This window comes from Melanerpes formicivorus, unplaced genomic scaffold (genome assembly GCF_026170545.1).
Source record: "Melanerpes formicivorus ecotype bairdi unplaced genomic scaffold, bMelFor1.0.p_v2 SCAF_33, whole genome shotgun sequence".
Lineage (NCBI taxonomy): Eukaryota > Metazoa > Chordata > Aves > Piciformes > Picidae > Melanerpes > Melanerpes formicivorus.
Window position 1 is genome coordinate 5,935,744 of NW_027142385.1, and position 27,560 is coordinate 5,963,303.

The 27,560-nt window shown below is 45.3% G+C and overlaps 1 protein-coding gene across 3 annotated transcripts; it reads right to left on the minus strand.

Moving 5' to 3' along the window:
* Positions 1-87: 87 nt before the first annotated feature.
* GSN (gelsolin) lies at positions 88-27,560 on the minus strand. Of its 3 annotated transcripts, none has more exons than XM_068155827.1 (17): positions 27,545-27,560; positions 11,407-11,608; positions 10,374-10,528; positions 9,097-9,258; positions 8,741-8,890; positions 8,342-8,431; positions 7,298-7,430; positions 6,804-6,892; positions 5,955-6,170; positions 5,058-5,191; positions 4,222-4,312; positions 3,635-3,805; positions 2,547-2,721; positions 2,163-2,287; positions 1,569-1,646; positions 905-965; positions 88-461 (listed from the first exon to the last, which is right to left on the minus strand). In XM_068155827.1, the coding sequence occupies exons 2-17, from the start codon at positions 11,597-11,599 to the stop codon at positions 292-294; spliced, it is 2,193 nt and encodes a 730-aa protein (XP_068011928.1). In that variant the 5' UTR covers positions 11,600-11,608; positions 27,545-27,560; the 3' UTR covers positions 88-291. The 3 variants fall into 3 exon arrangements, with proteins under 3 accessions (XP_068011928.1, XP_068011927.1, XP_068011925.1); XM_068155826.1 differs by lacking the exon at positions 27,545-27,560 and adding an exon at positions 26,721-26,762; XM_068155824.1 differs by lacking the exon at positions 27,545-27,560 and adding an exon at positions 12,852-13,068.

Below are 27,560 nucleotides of genomic sequence, written 5' to 3' on the forward strand. Positions count from 1 at the left end.
TGCTTCAAGCAAGTGCAAACATGGGCTCTACAGCTTCTGTTTAATATTTTCTTCCTTGTAACAAACCACACTGTTTCTATTCACATATTCCATACAAGCTTTATTGTATTAAATATAAGAAAAGCAAGGAGTAGGGTCAATGACTGGTCATGATTGTTGTCTGTAATTATTGCACAGCTAATTGGCTATTAACATCATTGCCTTGTTAACGTGCATCCTGCAGGAGGAAGTAGCTCTTGAAGGCATTGAAGGCACTAAACTTGCTCCACTCAAAAAAAACCACCTCATTACTCAGACATCCACATCTGCCATTGCTCTCTGTAGAGGATCCACAGCCCAGTAGTCATCATCCCAGCCCAGGAACCAGCCAGAGAAGGTGGGTGGCTCAAAGCCCTGTTTGACCACTGTCACTGGAGTTCTCTTGTCGCGGCTGGCCGGGTCCGTTTCGATGTACCGCTTAGCTGAGGACACAAGCCAAAGGAAGCTTCATAGAGTACAAGTCTTACCCAGCAACAGCTGAAACAGCTTAATGCTAGCTAAATGGATGCTAGACATACAATTTCAGACTTCATTTAAACAAAACAAACCCGAAAGTTTCCGCTCTATGGTTTTATCTACACCTCACACAGACTGCTATTAGGATTACCAAGCACTGTAACACCAGGGCAACCTGCACCTGTGCACCCACACAAGGATACTTCTACATGACTGGAGGCTGAGCACAGCCTCTCTGAATACTACAGCTCCTCAGGCTATTCTTAGGGGTCCTCCTTTCTTGAGAGATGGATCTCTGCTCACAATACTGAATTTTATTAAGATAAATGTCTTAATATATCAGACTGCCTGCCTTGTGATCAGATAGTGGGGAAAATAAGAAACAGTTCAGAGAAAAATGTGACATTACCAGATTTCAGTGCCTCAGTCTTTTCTTCTTCTTGGGCATCTTTCCCAATCCATACAAAGACCTAAAGATAAAAACACTCCACATAATTATTTCTGCAACAATCAATCTATGAAAGAAAAGGTAACTTAGGCAAAATCTCAGTGAGCAGAGTGTGACACAGAACAAGAATATGTCTGGCTTGTTGACCTGTGTGACTAAAGCTACTGGAAGATTATGTAGATAAAAGTCAAAAAGCTGCTCATGAATTCCAGATACACTAGCTCAGCATCAGAAAAAGTATCAGATGTTGGAACATTTTTACATAAAACATACAAGGAAGTCACCTTTTGGCTGATTTATGCAGAGTGTGTTAGTGAATAATAACAGAAAATGTGTCAGTATCTGAATCCTAATGGTGGCTCACAGTCCCCTCCAGCAGTGAACAGGCTGGGGACTACACATGATACAACAGTCCTTAAGCTAACCAAAGAAGCAACAGGACATCAACTCTTTTCTCAGATTCCAAGTGTAACTTCTCTTCAATAGCACTAGTGAGGTGATTTGTTCTCAGGCATGAAGATGAAAGGACTCTGTAAAGCAACAGCTCTTCAGCTACTGCAATTTGAGTTTCAGTCTGAAGCCAGCTTGTGCCTGCTCTTTGCTCCTCTCTTCACCAGGTCCATACCTGATCCCATGTGTCAAGGAGCATAACATCATCTGTAGCAAGGTCATCCTGAGTCAGATCTCCAGGAACTTCTTCAATCTGCAAAACATAAAATGAGCACATACTTCAAACACCATTTACAGAAGAAATCCCATTCACACAGGTTCACCTCATCAGTGAGATGCATTAAGCTAGACACTGACATGGTATTTGACCATGCAGCACACACTGCGTCAGACCACAGAACGCAAACCAAACAAACAAAAAGCAATCTGTGTGCCTAGAGAAAATGTCTTTCATTCACACCCAAGACTTGTAATACTGCCTCTTTTTACTTTGAAAGGTCCATGAGTTACAAATGGAGGAGTCTGAATGCTAGTTGTTAACCTGGGGATGACCAGTTTGATGCCCCAGAAAGTTGCTTTGCTGACACAACAGCACAGCGGCATGAGTGCTGTCCGCAGAAAAATGCTGCTGGTGCTTTGAAAGCCTCCTGAATCACCACCAAGGAAAAGGTGTAACAGCCTGTTGGCTGGCTCAGAGCAGACTGGGACCAAGACTCTCCCAGCTTTGTCAGATGGATACTGAACTCATTGAGTGTTCTTAGATACTCACGGTGAAGCGTCCGCTCTTGTTGGAGCATGCGAAAAGCCGAGGGGGGTGAACGTCCATCTTCCTGTCCTTCAGCCGCGGAGAGGTGCGGTACAGAGCTTTGCCACCCAAAGCTGCCCAGAAATTAGCTGAGAAAGACAGAGAGATACTGATGCTTCAGCTCACAGGGAATGCACAGGAGCAGTATGGGTTGGGTAGGACTTGAAGCACTGTCAGAAAGTCCCAAAGGCCTGTGACCATCAGTGTGCTGTTAAACCTAAGGAGGATACTTCAGAGCAGCCCCTCTGTGCCTCCGCCCACATTTCCAAGCTCTGGGAGACAAAATACCAATGATATAATTACTGGGAATGGGCAGCAACACAGAAATGATCTCAGACTCCTCCTCACCTGGCTCTCTGCCCTCAGAAACCTGTACTGGGCGAGCTCCCAGTATCTTCAGCACCTCTTCTGCTCCTGATTTCTCAGCATCACTGGCCCCTTGGCCAACCCAAAGGTAAGCAGCAGAGGGAGTTTTCAGGACAAAGGCATCATTGGAGTTCAGCTGACTGGCAGTAGGATCCAACTGAAAAGAAAGAACATTGCACATGTCAGATGGAACCACCCTCTACAGAGAGCCCATTCCTTCAAAATAAAAATCAGCATCTTGAAAAAGACAAAAGTCAGTAAAAAATCAGCAGGTTGAACGAAGTGCAGACAAGAGCTTCCACACAGGCACGTAGGGCTGTAAGGTCTCTTGGGTACTCACTCAACCTGAGCTACAAGTTAGATTTAGTCATCTGAGAGGAGTAAGTAAATGTGTGTGATCTACAGATAGGTAATGACCTTGGCAGGAGTCTGTCATTGTGCCACTCTTTATGACAGGGGATGTAAGGACTTGCTGGGGACACCACTGCACAGCAGCATCCCTGCTGCTGAGCCTGATCATTTATTAACACAATTGGCTCTATGTCAACAAGGACAAGCCAGCTTGAAACTAGAAACTGGGGATGCTTCTGCAGGAATAAAGCCAGTACTCTTGCCTCACATGCAGGTATTGACCAGGATTTAGTCTCTTTTTTTGTACCTGGGGTTCCTTTGTATACATTGTCTTTCAAAGGAGTGGCCCTCTTGGCCTAGGTCCTGGCACAAGTTCTGTTTGCACCAACGGCATTTAGTACTTCCTGCCTTCAGCATTGTCATCACACAGGCTTAGAACAAGTCACAATGGTCAGATCCTGTTTTCAACAGTTTGACGAGTATCATAGTACACAGGGTGCTGCATCTAGCGGAGACTTAAGGGAAGTGGTTTAGATGTGTTCAAGGTGATAGTTACAAGCTAACTATGCCTGGAAGAAAAGTCTTTTAACAGCTTGTTAAGGGCCAAAGTGTGTTTTGGTTTACATCAGCAAGCTCAGTTTGGCTCAGTTCTGTTCCCAGGACTGATCATCCTGTCACAGCCTGTGCACACAACACAAATATTGGCTCTTTCCACATACCTCTACTGCTCTGGTAGCCCCTGAGGTGCTGGATCGGACCTGGAAGAGCCGTGTTTCTGCAGGTGCTGTCTGGCCTCCTTCCCTAGAGGTTCCACCCTTGTAAACAATCAAGGGCTTTCCACCAAACATACTCATCAGGTGAGGTGGCTCTTTTCCTTGCACTACTCGTTTCTGCAGAAAAACAAAACTTGTTGTCAGTTTTCAGCTGCTGCTGAAGAGTAGCACAAGATATTCTAGAAACAGCCGTTACCATTTCTTTGCAGCTGGAATATAGCAGCCAGCTGGTCACAGGAGCTGAGCTACCACCTCCTGCACAAAACCAGAGCAGTGCTTAAGCTGAGCTCTCACAACTGCCATTTCACTTTGATTGGGGAGTGATCTACTGGCACATGGGTAACAAGTAACAGTCATAAAAACACTCCTGTCTCAACAGGCTGCTTGTAAAACCTTCCTGTAAAATAGCTGGAGAGTAGGTTAGGCAAGAACCTCTTCATAGCTCCTGGGGGCTACACTGCATGACTGGACTTCTTCACTGCACATATTTTATTTATTCCCCCAGTGTCAGGTTTAGTTGATTAGTTTTTTACCTGCACAGGGCTGCCACCCAGCTCCTCATCCAGCTGTACTGCGAGGAATGCAGAGGTTGTAATCTCATCTTGAGTGGAATCAGCGCCCTGCCTGAAAGACAAGGCAAAACCTGAAGTTTATTTTCAGCTCTTTCCCCCACCCCTTCCAGAGATGAAGGAAAGGCAAGGAAAACCTTTGCTGCCAAACCTCTGCAGCACTTCAACACAAAGGAGAAATTCACTATCCTATACTGCAAAACAGTGATGACAGAGAGAGATAATGTTTTCTAGTTGATAAGCACAGATTCTTTAGTATCTTCATGCCTATCTCCCATTATCTGTCTAGCAGCTACTTAAAAACATGCTTGTTGGTACTGTTATCAGAACTACAAATGCAGCACCCTATCACAGCTAGCTTGCCTGTGCCCTCTCCACTTGCTGACAAGCAGGGAGATGACCACTGTGAGACTGCCTGCTGAAAAACTCCTCTTTAAGGGCACGATGTGTTAACTGTGACAGTCACAAGCCACCAGCTGAAGGGGCAGAGTATCAAAAATTCTTTACAGTGGTCTCAAAAGATGCAAGCACTCTGCAATAAACTGCAGGTTGATCCAAAGAAGGGAGTAACTGGGGAAGGGAAAAAACAAGCACAGTAATTGCCCTCATTTGCCTACTTCAAACAAAACATTCCAGACCTTTGGTATTGTTGTGTTTCCAAGGAAAAGGTATCTAGGGTGACATTTTATGAACCAAGATCCTCTAAGTAAGAACCAGCAGTGATCCATTTTCTAAGAAGTGGACTCTCAGCCCCACAAAGCCCCAGTGTTTCCTGACTTGCACCAAGAAAACTTTCTTACCAAATGTAAATAATCTGTCCCTGTTTTCCAGCATGCTGGTAGTTGTACAAGATAATGTAGCTGTCCCCTCCGTAGAACTGGCCATACATTGAAGGATTCACTGGCACCTTCTCTGAGCCTTCTATTCTCCAAATCTAGAAAAGGAGAGGAGTGGAAATGTTCTCACAGTTCAGGCTGCCAGCAGTTCAAGCAGGCTCTCTGGACGGCGCCTGTCCGTTTCCTTCCTCATGTGAGGCAGAACTGGCAGTCCTGCAGCCCCACCTGCTGGGCACTGCTGCTCAGAGCCTGGCACTCCACAGCCTGCAGCCAGGCCTGCAAGCAGGGCACAGGGAGCAGCTTATCCCAAACCTTGGTCAGATTCAACCAGAAGCACTGGAGAAAAGGCAAGTCAGACTTATCACTACCCACACAGATGTCTGTCTTGTACCTGTCATGATCAATTCCATGTGTCTGTCAGGAACAGAGCTTTTAGGTTTTACTAGGAATTTCAGAAAGGTCCAAGGTTGGTTGGAGCCTGTGGGCTTTTGGACAGTACTTGGCTCTTTCAAGCCCACCTCCACCACTGCTTCTATGCACATGTGCATGAGATAGGTGCTATGAGACAGTCACCCATCATGTGTGATGACAACAGCTACAATAATGAGGATAAACAAGGAAAGAATTTGGGTCCACACTGCTGGATGAAGCACTGCCCTCAGGAGGGATGAAATCAACAGTTCATCTATACTGCTGGCATACCCTGATGGTATTTCTGGTGTTAAAAATTCCTCTAGCATTTGCAAAAGTGCAGTGTTGATGATTCTCAGGCCTCTATTTGTCTCCCTGCTCTTGCAGGAATGCCATCAAGTAGCAAAAAAATCTGGAACCCTTCCCAAAGGAATTCTGACGAGCGCTCACCTGTTTCTTGCCAGAGCCATCATCCTCCATGCCATGCTGGGCAGCCATGGCCCTGGAGGTGTGCAGAGTGGCAGCATCAAAAGGCACCTTGTCAATCTTGGCAATGTGACCAGAAATGTAAGCCTGACCCAGTCCTTCTGTCTGGTCCTTGTCCCGCCAATTCTTGAAGAATTGCTTAAACAAAGGCGTCTCACCACTCTCAGGGAGAACTTGGATCTGAAACAAATGAGCAAGCATCAGGAGCAGCCTTGTCCCATATCCCACACTGCTCTAAGCTGCTCCTTACTTCGCCTGAGCCTTGCTTTCAGGCTGAGAGAGGATTGCCTGGTACAAATCTTCTGAGATTACAGCAGTGAAACACTTGGTGCCAAGATGTGGTACCAAGAGCAATGCTGGGCTTCACTGACACCATAATGAGAGAGAGCCATCAGGAGCACCTCCAGCTATTACCATACTTCTCTCTTTTTCAAGAGGAAAAAAGACACATCACAAACTATCTGTTTGGTGCTTGTGACCACTAGTTTGACAGGCTGTTTCTTTCAAGTCAGTGCTATTGAATCTTCAAGTCTCTGTGCAACTACACCTCCTTGGATAGAGGTCATGGAAAGGGTAATGAAAGTACCTGAGGAGATGCTAAATCCTAGCTGAGTTGAGGTAAATGCTATTTTAAGGGCAGTGTTAGCCCAGTGTTAGCAGCATCTCCCTGCAGAAGAGCAGATCACTTAAAGCATGAGCTACTTGCAAGTGACACTTCACATGAGCCATGCTCTGGAGACAGTGACCTGTGTAGCAGAAAAGTAACCCCAGTGGTGTGCAGGGGTTGGCCACAGGCATTCTGCACATCCTTACCTGTGTATGTTTTGGATAACCCATCTTGTCAATGAAATCAGAAGCAGTTTTCAGTGCTGCCTTCTTCTCTTCAGAGTTGGCACTCTTGCCTTTAACAAAAAAAAATAAACAAAGGAGGTCAACCTTGAAAATTTCTGCACACCCAAAGAAGAAACTGTCTCAGGTATAGCAAAAGGGCCCAGCCACCCAGCAGGATGATGCCAAATAGCACAGGACAGTTGTTTGATCTCATTTATGCCTTTCATGATGACTGAGAACGCAGCTGCCTTTCTACTTATGATATTTAGTTTTTCCTTCCTGGTTCCCAGGACCTTTCCTTGAATTTTCTAAAGACCCTGTACCTCAGCACCTGACATTTCAGATGAGTGCTTTTCTGAGATTGTTCATGCCCTGAAAAACACCACCACCATTAGGTGTATCATCCTCTACCCATCTTGAAACAAACAGGGACTGGTAACTGGATGAGGGCTGTAGGCACACATAATCAGCTTCACCTTTCCAAACAAAGATCTTTCCATCTGTGCCATGGTCCAGAATGAAGCAGTCATCTGTATTCAGGGCTGCCTGGGAGAAGGGGTTCTCATCTGCCACCATGGAGACTGCCATGTTCCCAGCCCCATTGGAGACCTGTGATAACACAGCACAGATATTAGATAAGGACCGCCTGTTCCCCTCCAGCTTCGTGGCGATACTCCAGAACTCAGGGAGTGGAAGGGAAATCACTTAGAATGCACTGGCTGCTTCAGGCACTATTGTTTTTCAAACAGGATACCTTTGACACAGCAAGAGTATGACAAAAATGTAACATTCACTCTCAAGATCTCAAGTGCTTCTAGCAAAGCAGATACTGCTGGGACCAAAGAAAGATTGATCCAAAATGGTAAATGTCCTTGGTGAACATGCAGCTGAGAAATGGCTTCTGAAGCACACCAACTGCACTCAAGAACTGGAGGGAACAGTCCTGGCAACTATGAATAGGTTTAATGCTGTGTTCCTGTGCTTACTAATGGCTACAGGCCCACATTAGAAACCATCTTGTCAGACATTCACCATATCATTCCCAGAGGCTGATGGAGAGAAGACTCCTCCCAGAAAGTCTTGGACATTCTTCCCCAGTAATACTAGCTGATGGCCAGTGTTACCTTCTAAATCATTGCTCACTGGCTGTTGAAAGGGACAGATCCTGGTTCTCAGGCTCCCTACTTTTAGTTCTGTCCTGTCACCTTCCTAACAACGCCTGATAACACAAAGAAAAAAAGTCACTTTTTCCCCCTACTCATTTCACACACTGCCTTTCCCTCAGCAATGCCCAGAAAGTCCCAGCTGCTTCACTGTGGTCCAAAGTGGTGATAAAGATAATAGAAAGCATGTGGGTATGTGGTGTGAGCAACCAAGGTTCACAGCTAACTGTAGAGTGAGGCAGAAGCAAGACTGGGATCAGTTCAGCTTCTCTCTGCTATTCCAGCTCCATCTAATTGTGCAAAGATCTCTCTGTTCCCCACGAGGTTATTTGTCAGTGTCCATCTGTTTCTTGTTACCTTGTAGAGCTTAGCCAGCTTTCTGTTGGCTGTATCAGCTTTGGTGTCATCAGAAACTCCTGGTGGTAAACTGGGCTTTGGTCCCAGGACCTGTGAGAGAGAGCAAAAAACACATTATCAGCCAAGCCAAGAGGATCTCTGCTCCCCAGATGCTCCAGCCTCAAGAACAAGTAGAAGAAACTTCTAGACCAACCACAGTGAGAATACACTGGTGTCCCAGTGGAAATACACTGGTGTCCCAGCAATGCAGAGGACCAGGTCTGCACTGAATTGAATGTTGATACCATTACCACTTCCTATGTCAAGATACACACTACTGAGCCTAGGTACCCATCCTACCCATTCCTCCCCAGACCACCCTTCCCAGTCCAGCAAAGAGAAATGGACGAAGTGAATAACCTGAAGCATTTCCTCTCGCTCTGCTCCTTCCTCTGAAACATAGACCCTGGCACGACCGTTCCGCTCATTGTCCCGAATGCCCTTGGCCAGCACAGTGGCCTTCAGCCGTTCTTGGCGGTTGCTGTTGGAGCCACACCACTGGAAGATGTTCTGGAGGGAGAGAGAAAGACCAAGCAGCTGTCAGTGTCACAACCCCCTCTCTAGCTGGAACAGCAGTGTGGCTGGTGTTGAAAGATGTTAAAAGACTGGCTAATTCAGAATGTTCAACGCTTGAGATGCCTTCAACAGACTGGGGAGAAAAAGCCTTATGTGAACTAATCAGATATCTCCTGCCCTTGCAAGTCTGCTAAACTTACACTGCCAAGGTCAAGGATGAAGCAGTCCCCTGTGTTGAAGCTCTCCCAGGTCACAGGGACCTCTGTTGCACGGACTGTTCGCCTGCCTTTGACCTGCAGAAGCCTCTGCACGGTTACTTCATTGGGAACCACATGTTTGAAGCCAGAAGCCACACCACCAGCCTGCAGGGAAACAAGGAAACAACAATTCACTTGTGCTGCTGCTTCAGAAAACATGAAGATCCTGCTGATTTGCTATCAGTCAGCAGGTTTTGTCTCTCAAAGGAAAGAGGATCAGCAGCAGCTTGCAGATAGAGTTAACTTTCCCAGGATGGGCTTTTCTACAGCATCTATCAATACAGCCCAGCTCTACTACCATAGCATCCAAGGGACACTGATACTATACACCTGGAGATCTCTAACTCTGAAGGTCACAGTAAGTGAGATACTACAAGGATCTTGACTGGTTGACTGAAGAGTGTGTTTCCATGTATATTATATGTCCTTGCCTACCAATAATTATCCCAGCCTTGGGACTGACCTTCTCTGCTAGCAAAGAGATACTTGGAATTACTCATCAGTGTAGGCAACAGGGCTAATATCAGTTATCCTCAATTAAGCACAATCACATTAAAATGGATGAAAATAACCAGAGTGGGAAATAAGCAAACCAGAAAGACCAGGAAAGTCTTAAGACAAGAGGAAATGTAAGCACTTTGCAAGCACTTGACCTGATGTTGTTTCCCTTGTGCCACTGGATTCCTAACAACCACAACTGCTCTTGACTGTGTGTTTTCACTTCTTCTATCCCACTTTACTGCAATGGCACTGGAGAGTAAATCCCACTACCATTCATCTACCAAAACACTATGTGTGCTAATGAGGTGGGCTAAGCACAGAAAAAAACTGGAAAAGTCAAACTCTGTTATGTAAGAGGGGAGAAATCAAATCTACTGGGTAGGCATTTCCCATCAACTCAGAATGATGTTTCTTAAATTCATTCCAGACATCTTGGGACTGTTCTTTCCTCTGCTTCTCAAAGAAAAACAAAATCTTGATTCCTAAAATTTCCTGGGGCTTTGCTTGTGTATTGTTCATTCAGCCAAAGCTCTCCCACTGGGATCTGCTGTTCTCCACCCTGTCAGCTCCAACACATTGAAAACATCTGGTTGAGAATGGTTCATAAGCAGCTGCAAAAATGGAGATTCTCATTCTTCTGAGAATTGGGCAGTGGGCAGGATGCCATTTATTGCTAACTTGATTCAGCCTGGTAGTAAAAAGACCTGGTCATCACCTACCTTGTACTTGATGCCTGATTTGAAGTACCCCAGGAAAGTCGGGGACTCATGGCCTTGCACTTCTCGATGCTGAACAGCTTTCCCTTGAAGGTAGTCATCCATCTGGACAGTGAATATGGCAGCTGCCCCACGCTCATCTTGAGAGCTTTCATCTCCTAAAAGAGGTAAAGGCAACAATTTGTAGGGGATGTATTTTTTCTCTGCAGCATTTAACTGTGCAAAAACACTGGGGAGAAAGCAGATTAGTGGGAAGTTCAGTTTCCAGGTCTACAGAAGGGCCATTTCCAAACCCTTTTCATAATGACTCCTAACATCAGTATAACTTGTCTATTTTTGTGGCAGGCTCACAATAGCTTCTTTACTGCTGCAGCCCCACTGATTCACAGCTGTCTCTTTATAGCTATCATTCACTTTTGTGGCTTCCCCCATCCTGGAAGGAGCAAAGAGATGAATCTGCAGGATGAAGGCTGTAGATACTAGCAGGGCAGCAATTCCACAGCAGTTTGCCTCTCTGGAGCTCTGATGTGGCAAATCTATTGATAGATGGCAGATATAAGAAGTCACCACATGAGTATCTTGCATAGCTTTAACTATGACATTGTCTAAGAATGTTGGTCCCCCTTGCCATGTTACTTGGGGACATTTATTATAGAAAGCCAGTTAGGAGATCTGAACTTCAGGAAGAAAAATCCCAGTCACTGATTCAGGAGGATAACAGACCTCCACCTGTTCAAGCAGAAAGGCTTTCAACTGCCTCTTCCCTCTTCTTTGTGGGCCTGATAAAAGACTCTTTGGTTATCTGGACCAGAAAAAAGCTGTTTCTAGATACAGAGATGGCTGTACTCACTGTTACAAAAAACCACATCAATATTTAAGGTGCAGAGCACTATATGCCCCCAAAATTGCATTCTCAGAGTGCTGCCAGTTCTGCTTTGTTTCCTTAGGTAACACTTCTGGACAAGACTGGTGGAGTGAGAGGAACAGAGATCACTTTGGGTTCCCACTTTGGCAGGGGCTCTCCCATCAGACTCACCCAACCAGAAGTGCAGGTCGTACTGCAGGTTGCCACTCCGCTGCTTGATGGTGTTCAGCACCAGGTAGGAATCTCCTGTGAAGAAGTCTCCATACAGATTTTTTGGCACTGGGACCAAATCAAACTTCTCGATCCTCCAAACCTGAAGGCCAGGCTCCTTCCCAGCCTTGGAAAACTCAGCGTGTTCCACCATGCTGACAGGCTGGGGGCGAGACACAGAATGGTGTTCGATATGCACAGCACAAGGAAGCACATGTTTATATTACATTGCTTCTGATCTTAACTCCTGTTCCAGGCACAAGTGGAGAATTTCCTTTTTTTCTCTTGCAGTGACTTTTGAAGGAGGAGAATTAAAAAAAAAAAGAAGAAGAAGAAATAAAAATAAAAAGAAAAAAAAAAGGAGGTGGGGGAAGAAAAAGTCTTTGAAGTGATCACTGATAATTTTCACACCCAATCAGTTTTCTGGCTTATTCCTAACCTGCTCTGTCCTACAATCTCTTCTCTCCGTTCTCTGTCTACCTCTCCCAGTTTTGCTCTACTAAATACTTTACTAATTTATAGCTTTTCAAAGTGAAAGACTAATCCCTTGCCGCCTGTTCTCGCCTATAAATGTTGCATGATGTTCAGGACTCCAGAAAATAAACCTCTCTTAACTATACATGTTGTACATCTTGCACATACATTATTCACAGCTTTCCTAAAAACCTGTGTGATCTTCCCCAGCTTCTTCTGGAAAATGTGACTATCATTAAAGAGTAAGATAATTAACAGGTTTCTTATATCTCATCTGGTCTGCATTTCAGTGCTTCTGTGTAACTGCTCCCTTAGAAGCCCTTGTATGATACATACAACATCCCAACGTAAAGACACAGCAATGTTGGTTTCATGTGTGCATTGTCATACTTATGCCATGGATTCACAACATGCAGCCCACTCTTTCAATAAACAGAACAGAGGCTTTTCTCTAACTGCATTATAAAAGGACTCACTTTGGAAATGCTGAAAAGAAATAAAACATTGCTATTGTATAGGCAAAGGAAATTTGTCTGTGTATTACAGCATGCCTTTGAGTGGTATCAGATAACAGGGAAGGAAAAATTAAATGTTACATTGGAAGCAGACAGTACATTGACAAAGAAGACAGTTCACAGGAGCTGATGGACAGAAGTACAGATCAGCTTTCAAGGCAGAAATAAAGAATGTTGCATTCTAGAAAGCAAAACAGCAAGTTAGCTCCCGAGGTGATCCCGAAGCTGCAATCAGAGATCAACAATGCAAAATAAGTCCTTTTATCATCATGATTCCTATCAGCCTGACTTAGTTTCCCCCAAATCCCCACTAAAAAATTGGACAATCTCCTTCCAGAGAGTTAAAAGAGTGTGACGCTTGTAAGTAGTTAAAACCCAAAAGGTTTCCAAAGTTTAATTGTGATGTTAATCACTTACCACAGCTGAAAGCACAACAGCTGCTGTAACAACATATCCAAGCCCTGCCACAGACATGGAGCTAACACAGTTCAGCTTCAGAGCCATTGTGCAAAAAATGGTGAGAAAAATGTAATTGAAGGCCTGTTTGCCCATTTCTAACAGCAAAAGGGCCTCTCCCTTCTTCTAGAGAAGCTGCTGGGAGTCCCAGCTCCCTCCTCCTCCCGCTGCTGGTGAAGCTGAACTGGAGAAGCCAACCTTTTATCAGGGACAAACACACCCACCCCCTCAGCAATACAGGGGCGTAACATGTTTGTGCAAACAGACCTCTTGGAAGTCTCAGAGACTCCTTCAGTGGTTTACAGACACTTAATCCCAGCAGGCAAATAACTCAAGACAACATGTTATCAATTACAGCCTACGGCGCGCTTAGGCTCAAACAAGCCAAGATCCAATTGCAAGGCCAACCAGAGATGAGGAAATTAAGAGACATCAGCAACAGAGGCAACATTTTGTCAGCTGAAAACTGCAAATAAATGGAAAGTTGATGAGACACAGAGGAACAGGCAGGCTGTTCCAGATGGCAGAGGCTGCAGAGAAAGACTTTGGAGCTGAGAACAGAGAAGCACTGAAAGGATACAAATGAGCAACCTGAGGATGGAAGGGATACATCCCCATCTCTGAACCTGTCAGGGGAGCAAGATGCAAAATTCAGCATGGACTGTGTGTCCTGCGCCTGAATGCAATCTCCACGTGAGCTGCTATGAGAGTAATACACTCTGGAAGGGTTTGAAGTGGACCAATGTATCTTATCTCATTCATTAGCCAAAGGGCATTAGTAGTCTGGTAGGCGACACAAGAAGAGCCAGTTCAGCAATTTCACAATCCAACTGACTAAGGGTGTAGCAAGACCCTGTGACAGGAACATAACAGGCATCCAAAACAGACATCAAACCAGGCATCAAAAAATGGATTACAGCACAGTAGAGCTGATTGTATCAACCACCACTGAAGAGCTTGTTCTTCCAACCATCTCGCACTTCAGGAAGCCGATCGATCACATTTTCCAAGTGTTTGCAGTAAGTGAACTGTGCAGCCAACGTGCCACTCCAGTAACAGCAGCCCTGTGCTCTTCCCAAAGGGTGGAAAGGCTCCTGGAGGTGCCAGTGCAGTGCCTGTGATACAGCATCTGCCAAACAGTGCCAAGGGAAATGTAGAGCCTGCCTCAGACAGGCTCTCTGGAATGTGGCTATGAATATCCTGGAAAGCCAAACAAGAATGCTTGAAGGAACGTAACTCATGCCCATGTGTGGTTGTGCTGCTGGTTACTCTTTTCTCTTACAGGGATGAATTACTGGCAGTCTGATGAATTATTGGCAGAATCTCTCAAAAGATGCTTAAATAAGGGGCCAAATCCTCCACCCATACAAGTCCACAGCAGAACTTCCATGAGGGAGAGCTCAGACCCATTTTGTCTGTGCTTTCTATGCTCTCCATGAGAATATTTGCTTACTTTCTCTCATTAGAACACTCTGTTGTCCAAGCTAATGCATTTGGGTTTGGACTGTCACCTTGGCAAACTCTAGTTTAATTATTGCACCTTTGAAAATGTCACTGGAAATTCTCAAGCTGAAATAGCTGATGAAAACAATGTTTTAGTCTTACTGGTATTTCTGATCTCTATGAAGGAAGTTGAGAGTGCCAGAGGTCTAAGACCCAGTGAAATAAGTGTTGGAACCCTGACTCCAAGGAAGCCAGCTGTGAAAGGCTTCTGCAGCTGCAGCATACCCAAACCAAGCTGACTGGATTGCATAACATAGGAAGAGATGAGTCCCTTCCAAATGGAAAAATACCTTGGACTTTTTATTAATAAATACCCATAGAGTGCCACACTTAGGCCAAACTTCACAGACTGAGGGTGAAAAGACTTAAGATAATCTTCTATGTTAGAGGTGACCTAATTGTGGCCTTCCAGTATCTGAAGGGGGCCTGCAGGAAGGCTGGGGAAGGACTTCTCAGGATCTCAGGTAGTGATAGGACTAGGGGGAATGGAATGAAGCTGGTGGTGGGGAGATTCAGACTGGAGGTGAGGAAGAAGTTCTTCACCATGAGAGTGGTGAAGCCCTGGAATGGGTTGTCCAGGGAGGTGGTCGAGGCCCCGTCCCTGGAGGTGTTTAAGACCAGGCTGGATGAGGCTCTGGGCAGGCTGATCTAGTGTGGGGTGTCCCTGCCCATGGCAGGGGGGTTGGAACTAGGTGATCCTTGTGGTCTCTTCCAACCCTGACTGATACTATGATACATCCCAATTTAGGTTATACTCCAATCTGCAGATATGTGCCCATATGCATAGAGAACATTTGGGAAAAACAATTAACTTGGTCTTCTAATTAACATTTCACATTTTATAAGTTCAGCCCTCAGTCCAAGCTTGCACCACCAGTTAGCTGCAGTGTGTAAACACAGGTAAAAAGCAAAAAGTAAAGAGGGCTGCAGTGAATAAATTGTGTATTATACTTTGGTAAAAATGAATATGAAGCATGTCAGAAGGGAGAAAGTGTAACATAGTCCAACAGCTGGTAGGCTTTATTACTGCTGTCAGCAAATGCTGTGGTGTTAAACCAAGCTGCAGAAATCTGTGCCCTGGATGTTTTACTGAGGGCATATGCCAGATGCGACTGCCAGGACCCTACCAAAAAGGATGTTCTGATGGGGACATGGGGAAAAGGCTTATTTCAAGCTGATGGTAATAAAACTCTCCAGCTTAGTCACAGAAAAGGTGCTATGGAGAGCCAACATCTTATGCAAAGGAAAGCTATTTAAAGGGCCTGGAATACAGGATTTGAGTGCAGATGGATCATCGCAATGACGCTTGGCTGCACTGTGATAAAAACAAGAATTTAACAAGTCCAATGATTTGAGCAAGCAGTGGAAGACAACAACCTATTATTTCATTAGCTGCACATCTGGATACAATCACAACAGGCCTAGCTGAGACACCAGATAATGGAGACTGGCCCACAGAAATAATGACTTGGATACACCCTTATGTACCAAACACACCATGAGACTTGGCGCTGGGGGGAGCTGAAACTGGGGCAAAAGTCTGCATCAGGCTCACAGTCCACTGGCAGAAATTAGAGAGTGCTTCTTCAGAACCACGATAAATGGTTTTCCTAAGGCTGGAAGCTGCTTGCTTCAGAGGAAAGGCCAGAGAGGCCCTACAGTCTCTCTGCACAGCAAGTGTGACATTCTCACCCTGCTGTGCATCCTCTCTGTTATAGTGCTGCTGGAAGCCCTGTCAGCTTCTACCACCTCAGATCCAGGTCTCAGTAGTGTTGTCTCCTGGTTTCCAATCCAAAACACCTTTGCTTTTTCCACTCTCCAACTTCTAATAAACTAAGTCTCCCTCCCTAAACACTTCCATTTATGCCCTTTACGTTCATCTCTGTGGCTGTGCCTCCCACTCATCTGTCAGAGTCACTCTACACCCTCATTAACTGATACCATCAGCACTTTTGCCATTTGTCCTTGCTCTCCTTAGCAGAACTTGTTTCTGCCAAGAAGGTGCCCGGTTCTGCACTGCTCAGATGTGGGCCAGCACAACTATACTTGAAAGGAATGTCCTTCAAGAAGAACCTGTGGACAGAGAGCCCAGCATCTCATCACACTGCAAAGTCCATTATAGGAAATAATGAATGCCTAGCTCCTCCACATCAAATTCACTGTCACATCTTCACATCTATCACCCTCTAAAGGATCTAATGACATTATCTGAAGTATTTTTCTACAAGACAACATCATCCAATACTGGCAGGGGTTAAAAAAAGAATAGAAAAATATTCTGTTAGGCTCCAGTCTGATCCTGGCTCAACCTCAAACATCCAGAGCGGCTTTACGAAAGCTGAAGCAATGCACGCACTCAATCAACACATCCTCTGATTTCTGGTATTGACAGAACTTTGTGGAAGACAAAATGCACAAGGCAGTATTGATAGCATTTTAACAGTTTTTAAATTCAACACATAAAGCAGGACTAAGTACAATGGAATGGGTGCAAACATTCAGTAGTGAGGTCCTCTGTAGGACAGAGCAAATATTAGCTTATAGGGCTTTACTCAACACTTTGTAATCAGAGGTTTCTAAGAGCACAGGTATTTTTAAGCCATTCAATGATGTGGGTTTTTTTCTGGATACTTAAGATAGGCAGTAAGAAAAGAAGAGGTTCAAAACTGCTGGTAAAAATAGCAGGTGAAAAAAAGAACTAAGTGCAGTGGAATATTTCAAGAGACTTGGCTGTGAAGAAGTCTATATCTTGTGAAAGGAGTAAACACTCTGAGTATTTGAATGAAACAGAGAGACCAAGAGGTGTGATCACTAACATCAACAGCATCTTGGTTTAAAAGAAATTGTGCTTGTAAGGATAAGAGGATTTGGTTTCCCTTTTCTCAGAAACCACTGTTCAATAACTTACTGAATAAAAGCTGCAAGGAGAGGACCTGATGAGAAAAATGAGAATAACTTTTTCATTTTTCCCTGGAGCTACAGTTAATTTGTGGCAGTTCACATATCTATATACCCACAAATAGAGCAACAACTTACCTGCACAGGGCTGCTCAGGAAGGCTTGGCTGAATTAAAGGAGGCTGTGAGGTAAGTGGTGGCAGGGCCAGATCACCATGTGGTTCCTCTCACTTACAGTGCCAGTGTCTAGCTCGTGATAGGTTCAAATAATTTGTCTAAACTTGCTGCATAAACAAAGCCCACACAGCCAGGGCTGCAGCCAATGCAATACTCCACCACAGAGTATCTAATATTCCACCACAGAGTATCTACAACACCTGCTGCTTCCAGCTGGAACATTTTCTGTACCTTTTATTTCAGTGGATAATACTTAACAGAGCGTCCAAGTAACTTGCAAATAGAGGCTGAGCTGCTGAAACATGGGGAGAGCAGTAAATCATAGCATCCACACATCACCCATGCTCCAAAATGCTTCTTCTGCACCAATGTTATTGCACCTTTGGGGGGCAAACAGTTGTATTTCCACCCAGCTAATTTGCTCTTTCCCTCTATTTATTTGCCAAAAGTTGCCTGGAATATGGACAGCTCCAAAGAAATGATAATATATCTACCTCCTCAGGAAAAGAAAGCCTCTCTTGTCTCACAGTACTCCAGGTCTTCTATATCAAGCACCTGAAGAAGTAAATCTCTATTGTACTTCTGCTGCAACAAGAGGAAATCCATAAGTCACCCTTGTTCTGCAAGCAGCAAAGTTGCACAACCCTCCTAGCATGAGTAACCCCAAAGAAACCAACAGGCTGTACTTGCAACAGCCACACTCCCAGAATACAATTTGTTCTCCAGCTCACCATCAGAAATAATGCCACTGAAGAGATCAAATGTACCACAAATCAACTTACCTGGTTGCTTCAGGTTTAGCTTTCTCTGTACTTTGAAGAGAGCCTATACATTCTGACTAGCCATTTCTTTTTTCCTCTGACCCACTGTGGTGGGTTAACCCCCATTCTGGAAACAGGGTGGAGGGCTTGCGAGTGCTTTGCCCTCTCTGCAGGGCATTTTCCCCCTGGAAAACTGAGTCTGTTCCACTCCCCCCTCCCTGCCCAGCTAGGGTATAAAAGGGAGGGCACTGGAGTCATTAGCACTCCTTTTTGGCTCCTGTCTCTTCAGAGAGAGAGACTGGTTTTGTAGTCTTGTTTTTTCCCCCCTCCCATCCATCCTCGTTCCTTGCCGTTGTGAACCTCTCCTGTTATTGTTACATATATATTGTTTAAAGACTTTAAACTCTTTACCTCTCTACTTCCAGGCTGACTCCAAATTATTGCTTGGTGGATTTGCTCCTTCCCTTTCCTTTTTTTTTCCCCCCTCTCTGTTGGGAGGGAGGAGGGGGGAGCAGGGGAGAGATTCTCAGCCTTGCCCCCATCCAAGCTCTTAACTCCCAGTTAAGGCTCAAACCACTACACCCACAAAAACTCCAAGTTTACAAAGACTATGAGAGTGAACACTACAGAATCACTCTTGTTCCAGCAAAAAAGATTCAAGACATGATGCTGCTTAAAACAGAAACAGGATGAGAATTCAGCACAGCATTAACAGCTTATGACAGTGCATAATGCAAAAGGAAATACTTGTATTCCTGATGGCCTCCTTGCCAGCACAGTGTGTATGATGACTCACTCTTCAGTAAACCACTGCAAATAAATAAGGGGGGACTTTAATTGTGTTGCCAAGGTGATAGGCATTGGGGGAAAAAAAAATACCTTAAAATGACAGATTAGATAAGTTTTCAGACTCCAGCCAGCCCTAAATTCATATACACATAAAACTAAAACCAACCCCTCTCCTCCCATCCCTTAAAAAAAGCTGGTAAACAAAGCTTATTTGGGACAAGAAAACATTGGCATGGAAGAGCTGCCTCCTACCCCAGCCATGGTGACTCCATGAACTATTTCAGTTCTCTGTGAGGAGCACCATAGTCCATGGTATTCCTAGCAGCTGCATCTTACCAGATGCACTCAGCCACAAATAAAATTAAAACAAATCAGACTGGCATTGTCCCTTTCAGGAGCCACTCCCTTCAGTTAAAATACACACCTGATTCCAAGAACTCAGATCAAGAGTCCTGGACACAAAGTACAGCATTATCTATACACCTGTCAAGTAGTTTTTGCATTCATAAGTGAGAATTCCTACTAAACCACTTTAGCAAATTTGAACCACCTGATGATTTGCCTACTGTTCGCCTTCTCCAGCTGCTTGTTTGCATTATAGGCTCATACAATCATTAAGGTTGGGAAAAGACCTTTAAGATCATTGAGTCCAACCATAACCCAACTATCATGACCACTAAACTATATCCTGAAGTGCCACCTCTACATGCTTCTTGAACACCTCCAGGGATGGCAACTCAACCACCTCCCTGGACAACCTGCTCCAATACCTCACCACTCTCTCAGTAAAGGTTTTTCTAATGTCCAATCTAAACCTCCCCTGGCACAGCTTAAACCCATTTCCTCTTGTCCTATCACTAGTTATTTGGGAGAAGAGACAAACACCAGCCTTACTCCAATCTCTTTTGAGGTGATTGTAGAGAGCAGTAAGAGCTGCCCTCAGCCTTCTCTTCTGCAGACTAAATAACGCCAGCCCTCTCAGCTGCTCCCCATACAACACCCTCCCAACCCCTCACCAGCCTCATTGCTCTTCCCTGGACACAATCCATGACCTCAGCATCTTTCCTATACTGTGGTGCTCAGAACTGAACACAGTACTCAAGCTGTGGCCTCACCAGGACCAAGTACAGGCACACTATCACTTCCCTACTCCTCCTAGCCACACTAATTTTGATACAGGCCAGGATGCTGTTGGCCTTCTTGGCCACCTGGGCACACTGCTGGCTCACGTTCAGCTGGCTGCCAACCAGCATCCCCAGATCCTTTTCCACCAGGCTGCTTTCCAGCCACTCTTCCCCAAGCCTGGAGCATTGCTTGGGGCTATTATGGCCAAAGTGCAGGACCCAGCACTACTGGGATATATAGTTCCATAGCAAAGGAATTCAGATTCAGCCCCTATCTCCACTAGACATAGTGGTACCCAGATACTTTATTTTGCTTATCTACATGTCTTTAGAGGTCTTTGTTCATCAAGAGAGTGTCACCTTAGTCTTTCAACAGCTTGCTCTTTACAACCCTGCTCAAGCTGATGTTGCAAAAGCTTTTTTCCTCTTTCCAGTGTGAAGAAACAACATGCTGTTACTGCTTACAGCAAATAGGCTCTACAAACTGAGGAACACACGTGCACTGGGATATTTGCTGTAACGCTTTCACAGAACCTTGAAAATATACTAATTTTAACATCATTTTGGTGTTGAAATGGGTCTGTGATTTTGTGAAGGAACAGAAAAAAAGCCCAAAAATGAATTTGTGGAAAATACAATGAAAGAAGTAACACAAAAATGTGACTTGCTGCTGATAACTTCTTAAGAAGTGATCTTTTTACCTAAACAACTCAGTTTGTGGGCCACTTTACAAAGCTGTGGTCCAACATCCAGATTTCCAAATCCATTGCTGAGGCTCTGAGCAGGAGGCTGCTCTCTGGTCATGAAATTACATGTGATGTAGGGGGGTCGTGGGGGGTGGTGTGTGATGCAGGGAATGGTGGTGTGGTGATGTGATGGTGTGTGTGTTGTGTGGTGTGTTATGAGTCATGTCAGCTCTGTTCTGGTTTCCCTACCTTCTGAATACAATCCACTCCACATAGCAAACACCAAAGGGTTCAGCCCCATGCACCAAAGCTGAAAACTTCACCACAAGAGCCTGAGTTTCTTCTGGGTTGCAGTGATGTAAATTGGGAAGGTTATTACTGACATGGGAGAAACATTTGGAGAATATGTAGGCCTCCCATCTGAAACACACCCAGTGACAATCTGCTGATAAAATCAGCTGCTAAAATGCCCTGCCTTAAGAGCATAGGTGAGAGCTGAATCACACACTTAAATACACACCACACAGCTAAGTCTGGATCACTGGAAACCACTGACTGCTTTCATTTGATTGTGAGCAAAAATGAATCCTGAATTATACACAGGCACAAATTGTTGTTCAGTGCTGAAAACAAGTCTTCAAGGGGTGCAACCCATCAGGCATAATCCAGTGTATTAAAATATGACCACCATCCCATATTATGTCCCATAGAATGATGTGGTGGTGACAGCCAAAACACATTAGCAGAGGCAGTGAAGACATGCCTGTGGTCAGCTGCAGGGAAATGACACAGATGTTCTTCCCCCAGCCACCAGGTCCTGACTGCATACAGGGGAAATGATCTGCAACTTTATGCAAAGTGTTTTTCCCCCAAGAACTAGCCAATGCATTCCTCTGCAGCACAGAAGCCTGTGCAATCCATTATCCATAACCCAAAGAAGAACAGAGTATTACTGGAGAGAAGAGCTGGAAACCAGAAGATATGGCCTCAAACAAGTCCTAAAAGAAAGCATGAAACACAGCCTTGCACTGCAAAAAAACCCACCACACAGGACATGAAGCAACTCAGAATTAACAGAAATTGCTTCACTTAATACACATTTAAAATCAAAGTGCTTCTTTGAGATCAGGGACAATGAGACATGACCAAGTTACCACAAAGGTAGGTTTTTGGTACCTGCATTTACTAACTGACAGGCAAAAGGACTGACCTACTGCTATAATCAAAAGCTCCCTCCAGTCTCTCCATCATCCAGTACACAAAAGTACAGGCAGCTTCTGCACATCTCCACCATCCTCTTCCTCAAGAGCACTCAGAGACTGGGATCCCTATTTTACATGAAGAGGTTTTCTTTGCAGACACTCACTTCCAAATAAATCAATGTGGAGAGAGACAGAGGTATTAGGAGTTCCCCTTTCCATTTTGCTATTAGCTCTCCTAACATATGAAAGTGTGGCCACTGCATTAAATAATCCGGCTTGAGGAGACAGACCTTCTCACCGAGGCTGTTTGCAGCTCCAAATCCAGCTGCCGCCGAAGCCGTGGCAGGAGGAGTGCCCAGCTCCCACCCCTGCTGCCACAAGAGGGCAATGCTATAAACAGACACACCAAAGGAGCGCCTTTGTCACGGCAAAGCTTTTGCAGCTCTCCCTCTGGTGACTAACAGAGGGGGGTTACTTTATTTTTAGCAGGATACAGGCTCTGGTATTGAGGAACCACAAGCGTTCTCAAAGTAGCCTGAAAGAAGAGAAAGTCCTAATGGTGATAGCTCTCCGCACAGCAGCCTCTGTCCACCCTGAAAGATCCCAGGATGATTCATTTCCTCCAGTTTTACAGATGCTGTTTTGAGCTGTAGCTGTATTTTTACCGTGTGTGGAAACATTCAGTAAATAACATATGTTTAAACTTTGTTTCTGGATGGCATCCCACCGACTGACTAGCTCCTAATACAGGCAAATAGTTGTTTCTCCCTCTCCCAGTAGTGCTGGGACATTAGCTGAGATGAGTTCCAGCTCTTCAGGTTTTCAGTGGGAGGTGAACAAGGGACAAGCAGAGAGAGGAGGAAAGGAAAGACCAAAACCACAGCCTGTAGGCAGAAAAGAACATTTTGAAACATGGGGAAAAAAAATAAACCTTCAGAATTCATACCATCTAACCCTTCCACCCAGTCACCACTGCACCCCAGATTTTGATCAAAGCACCTGACAATCTGGTTTGAATATCCTGACAGAGGATGCAGTTACTTGCCAAGTCCCAGTGCACTCCAAAGTGGGGAACACCACGCTGACAAACTCCAATAAAGGTTATTTATCAGAGGGAAGTGTCAACAGTCAGAAATCCCCAGAACACCAACCAAATAAACCACTCCAACATCAGCAGCACCTCTACAGTCTCCCAGATGAGTGTCCCTGATCCAGCATGGCTGATCTGGTCTGGCATTTTCAGGTTGCCAAGCACTGCCAAGCACCCCAGGAAAAGCTACTGGAGCTCACTTTAACCTTGCAAATGCATTAGCAGTGGATAATCAGAGATAAATACCTGGCAATCCTGCTGAGAGTCGAACCTTACTGTCAAAGCTGCTACTTCCTCTTTCCTTCACTGAGCAGATCTGAAGTGCTGAAACTCGCCGGTTTATGAGCACTGCTCTGACCTCACCTGTGGCTGGGTTTAAGAGCGACACACTATCAGGCAGCTCTCTCCAGTGCTCTGGATACACATCTGGGTCAGCAGGCCATGTGCTCTGAGGATCTCTGCAAGGTGATGGACATAACAAGACTTGTGCTACTGCAAGAGAAGCCTCTGTGCTATGATCAGGCCAGTACCAGCCATGCAGCTGTACCTGGAGGGTATGAACACACTGCTATGTGCACAGAAAAGAGTCAGCTAGCAGTGTGCCAGACAGCTAATAAGAGCTGATGAGTCTACTCTGGCAGCCAGTGTACTTTAGCTATCAGGGTGCCGAGGGCTGTAGGATGTAGTGTCAATATTGGAAACTTGCCAATGCCTGTGAATTCTTGGGAAGCCAAGATGAGGCAGAGGCATATCCTCTGAAATCCAGGTCTGGTGTAGCTAAAGTGTCTTCAGACACTCCTACTGTCAGTTCTTTAACTTTTATTCTCCTTTCTTTAAAAAATAAATCTGAATGCAACCTTCAATTTGCAAAATCCCTAATCAGGACAGTTCTTGACTGCTCAAAGCCACAAGGACAGGTCTGAGAAAAGCTGCCCATGCATACTTCATTCTGCCTTTGTCTAAACATCTGCTGTGAGGTGCTGTCAGAGACACTTAGGAACCAGTGTGACAGCTTCTTTGCTCCTGTGCTCCAAGGACTGGATCTGACCACACAGCCTTTTCACACCACCACTGTTTTGTGGAGCCTCCTGCAGACAAACACTTGACAAACTGGCAGAACACAGTTTTAGGCTCAATAGCTGTGCACTATCCCCACCTAGGGAGCTTGTGCCTGATATGAGAAAAATAGTTCCAGTACAACTTGTGGCTGAGAACTCCAGCAGGTTTATTGCTTTTAAGAGAAAAGAATTAATCATCCAGAGCATTTCTTTCCCATTCCCTTAGTTGTCTTAGTGTTTGAAGTGATTAATTAATGATGAAGAGGCTGAAAAGACAAGGACATGAACCAGCGCTGTAAGGAGCGGAACAAATGACGTGACAGAGGTACACAAAAAGATAAGCTGCACAAAACCAGATAACTTAATGTGAAACCTCAGTAACCTCAGAAAGCCACTACACAAGAGAGATGTGAGTCTTGAATGTAAAGGATTCCAAAGCTATTACAAGTGGACATATAAACCAACAATATCTACCATTTTCTTTTCAGTTTAAACTTTAAAAAGAATATCAAATGCCTGCTTTGGAGAATCAGACAACCACTAACAGGGGAAAAAAACCAACCCAATTTATTACTGATAAATTGGCCTATATCAGAATTTTCTGCCTCTTCACAGAACACATTCAGAACTCAGTTACTCACATGGCAATTCCTAGGTGTTGTGAAAGCAAACAAAAACCAAGAGCAGCTGCTTCTTCCTAGACAGCAGCTATTGTGCCCAACCCTCTTTATATCTGTGTGTAACTGTGTTCTGCTTTACTGCAACCAACCTGCATCTTGATTAGTTCAGGTCATAGTTACAAAAAAAAGGGGGGAGGGGGGGAGGGAAGTTTCTTTTGGTGTCAGGATTCCAAAACAAAACTGGGAAATAGTTAGTTTGTGAGGCTGCATATTTCTGTCCAACATCCTTGTTCACATGATGCCTCTCAGTAGCAACACTGAGGTCTGAGGCTGGAATTAAAACAGAAAGCCTGCATTTGTAAAGCGGCTTGGGAGCAGATCGAAGTGCTGAGGTCTGACGTACGTCACAGCCCTATTTTAAGAATGGTTTAGTTCCCACCAGAACTCTGCAAAACACCCAACCTCCAACAAAAAGTTATTCTATCTAAACTTAGGGTTGGGGAAAGCATTGGCTCAATATGGACCTTTGAAAACAGCTAGCTGCTGCTCTTTGTCCTGTAGGAAGGCTCTTACCTCTGCTCTTCCACAGAAGCAGCACTTAGTGACACTGCTGACCACACCACCCACTCTTTAAGTGGCTGGAGCACTCACAGAAGTATACAGAGTACCTACAAAAACAGCCTTGTAATGGAATATGTCAGGCAGCCAGTCTTTTAGCCAGAGCTGGCAGCAGTCCCCCTGGGTAACATCAGAACCATGAAACTCAACTGTGGAATGTTATCTCACATCTCTGCTTTGGTGATGAAAGGAGCGGATTCACAAACGTGTGGGATTTGTGCCTGCAAAATCAAAGTTGAAGCTAGCAGTAGCATTTTTTGCTTTGCCACCCTTTAGACATTCAGAAATGGCCAAAGATTGATGGCTGGTTCAATTTCCCCAGTGTTTTCCCCACAGCACTGGAATTTCATCCAGATGGAGAAAGCCCCAACTCTGCTGAAAGCAGAAAACATTTTCTTGGGGACACTGCAGGTACTCAGCTCTTAGTAAAACAAATTGTTATCTAAACACTCAGATAACCACTGGAAAATCCCTCCCTGTATTTAAACAATTCACATTTACAAGCTCACCAACATTTACAACATCACCAAGTGTAAATATGATTCCTGCTCCGTTTTCATGCTGAATTCTAGTGAAATCCACGAAGCTGGCCCTCTCACCACTCCAGCAAGTCAGTGCTGCGCCAGGGCCTGTCAAAGCTACAGATAAACTACCACTGAGCCCCAGGGCTGGTGTATGTGCAGAGGACAGCATTCTCATTATCTGCTCTGGAGGGAATAGTCGTGTTCAGTTCAGAGCCCGAAACCACACCAGCCACGGTGCGGGGCCGACAGAGGGCCGACACAGTGCACCTGTGGAGCAGGTGTTAACCTGTGCTGACTTCTGTTTCTCTCTGCTAATGGTATGAGTTAAACCTCAGTCTCTCATTCCTCTGTAGAAGGAACTACAAAATAATCTATTCTTATGGGCAACATGGGAGAAATCAGTTGCAATAGCCAAGGTTGTATGAGACCACAGAGCTTGGGTTTTCCTTCCTTTGTCCAGATAGATGCTAGACAGTACTCTGTAAAACATTTTGAGAAACCTAAAGGAAGAGAGATGTTTAAGGAGCCCCCACCCCTGTTTGACTCTCAAGTCTAAGCTGAGCCATGCCTTACCCCAGCAATTTTGGGGTTTTTTTTTTGGCTGATAAACTTGCATCATGCAGAAAGTTGGTAGTGGAAAATGGAAATTGTAACAATCAGTAAGAAAAATAAGAGACTCGAGGGGAAAACAATGCTAGTATCCTTGTTAGCAAAGTCGGCTATTTTACATCCAAAAGCAAATAAGATTCAAAGCAGTTTTATTCAAAGAGGATCTACTTACTAATGAGCCATCCTTGAAACAAGTCATCCCCATAACTTTTTTTTTTTAAACACTCTCCCTAGGAAACATTTTAAATACGTTTTAAGTGTCTACATTTTTTTTCTTACATTTCTATTCAAATAAAGCTTTCAAACATCCATCCCCCGGGCAAAGAACAAAACAAACAAACTGTTTCCATCACGGAAAGGACCTGCACTGCTCCCACCAGCGCTCACAAGCACCCGCAGCTGGGTGGGGAGCGGCGGCAGCCCAGCCCTTCATCGGGGACTCCTCAGCCTAGCCCCAGCCCCTCATCGGGGACTCCTCAGCCTAGCCCCAGCCCTTCATCGGGGACTCCTCAGCCTAGCCCCAGCCCTTCATCGGGGACTCCTCAGCCTAGCCCCAGCCCCTCACCGGTCGCTCCTCAGCCCAACCCCGCTGCTCTGTGGTTTTTCGGCCCTTCCTGCGCTGACACACCGGGCGGATTAACGCACCCAACCAAACTCTCTGAAGGACGGTAATTGTTTCCCTGAGGCACCGCAAAGTCTGAGGCTTTGTGCTGATAGAAATCACCGAGACCGATCAGGGAGCCTGGCCACAGCAGGAAAAGCACCGAGCCGGAGCCCAGGCGCTCGCCTCCCTCCTGCGAGGGGCTTGACAGCCTCCCCTCACCGTCCCCCCGGCGAGCATCCCGCGGCTTTCCCCTCAGCGCCGGCGTGCGGCAGCCCGAGGGGCCTTGGGGAGGAGACTCCCCTTCAAGCTATGGCGGACAGAGCAGCCCGCACCGCCGCTGCCCCTCCGCCGACTCCCCAGGGCGCGGCCCCGCACACCCGGTCCGGCCCTACCTGGTGCTGGCGCTCG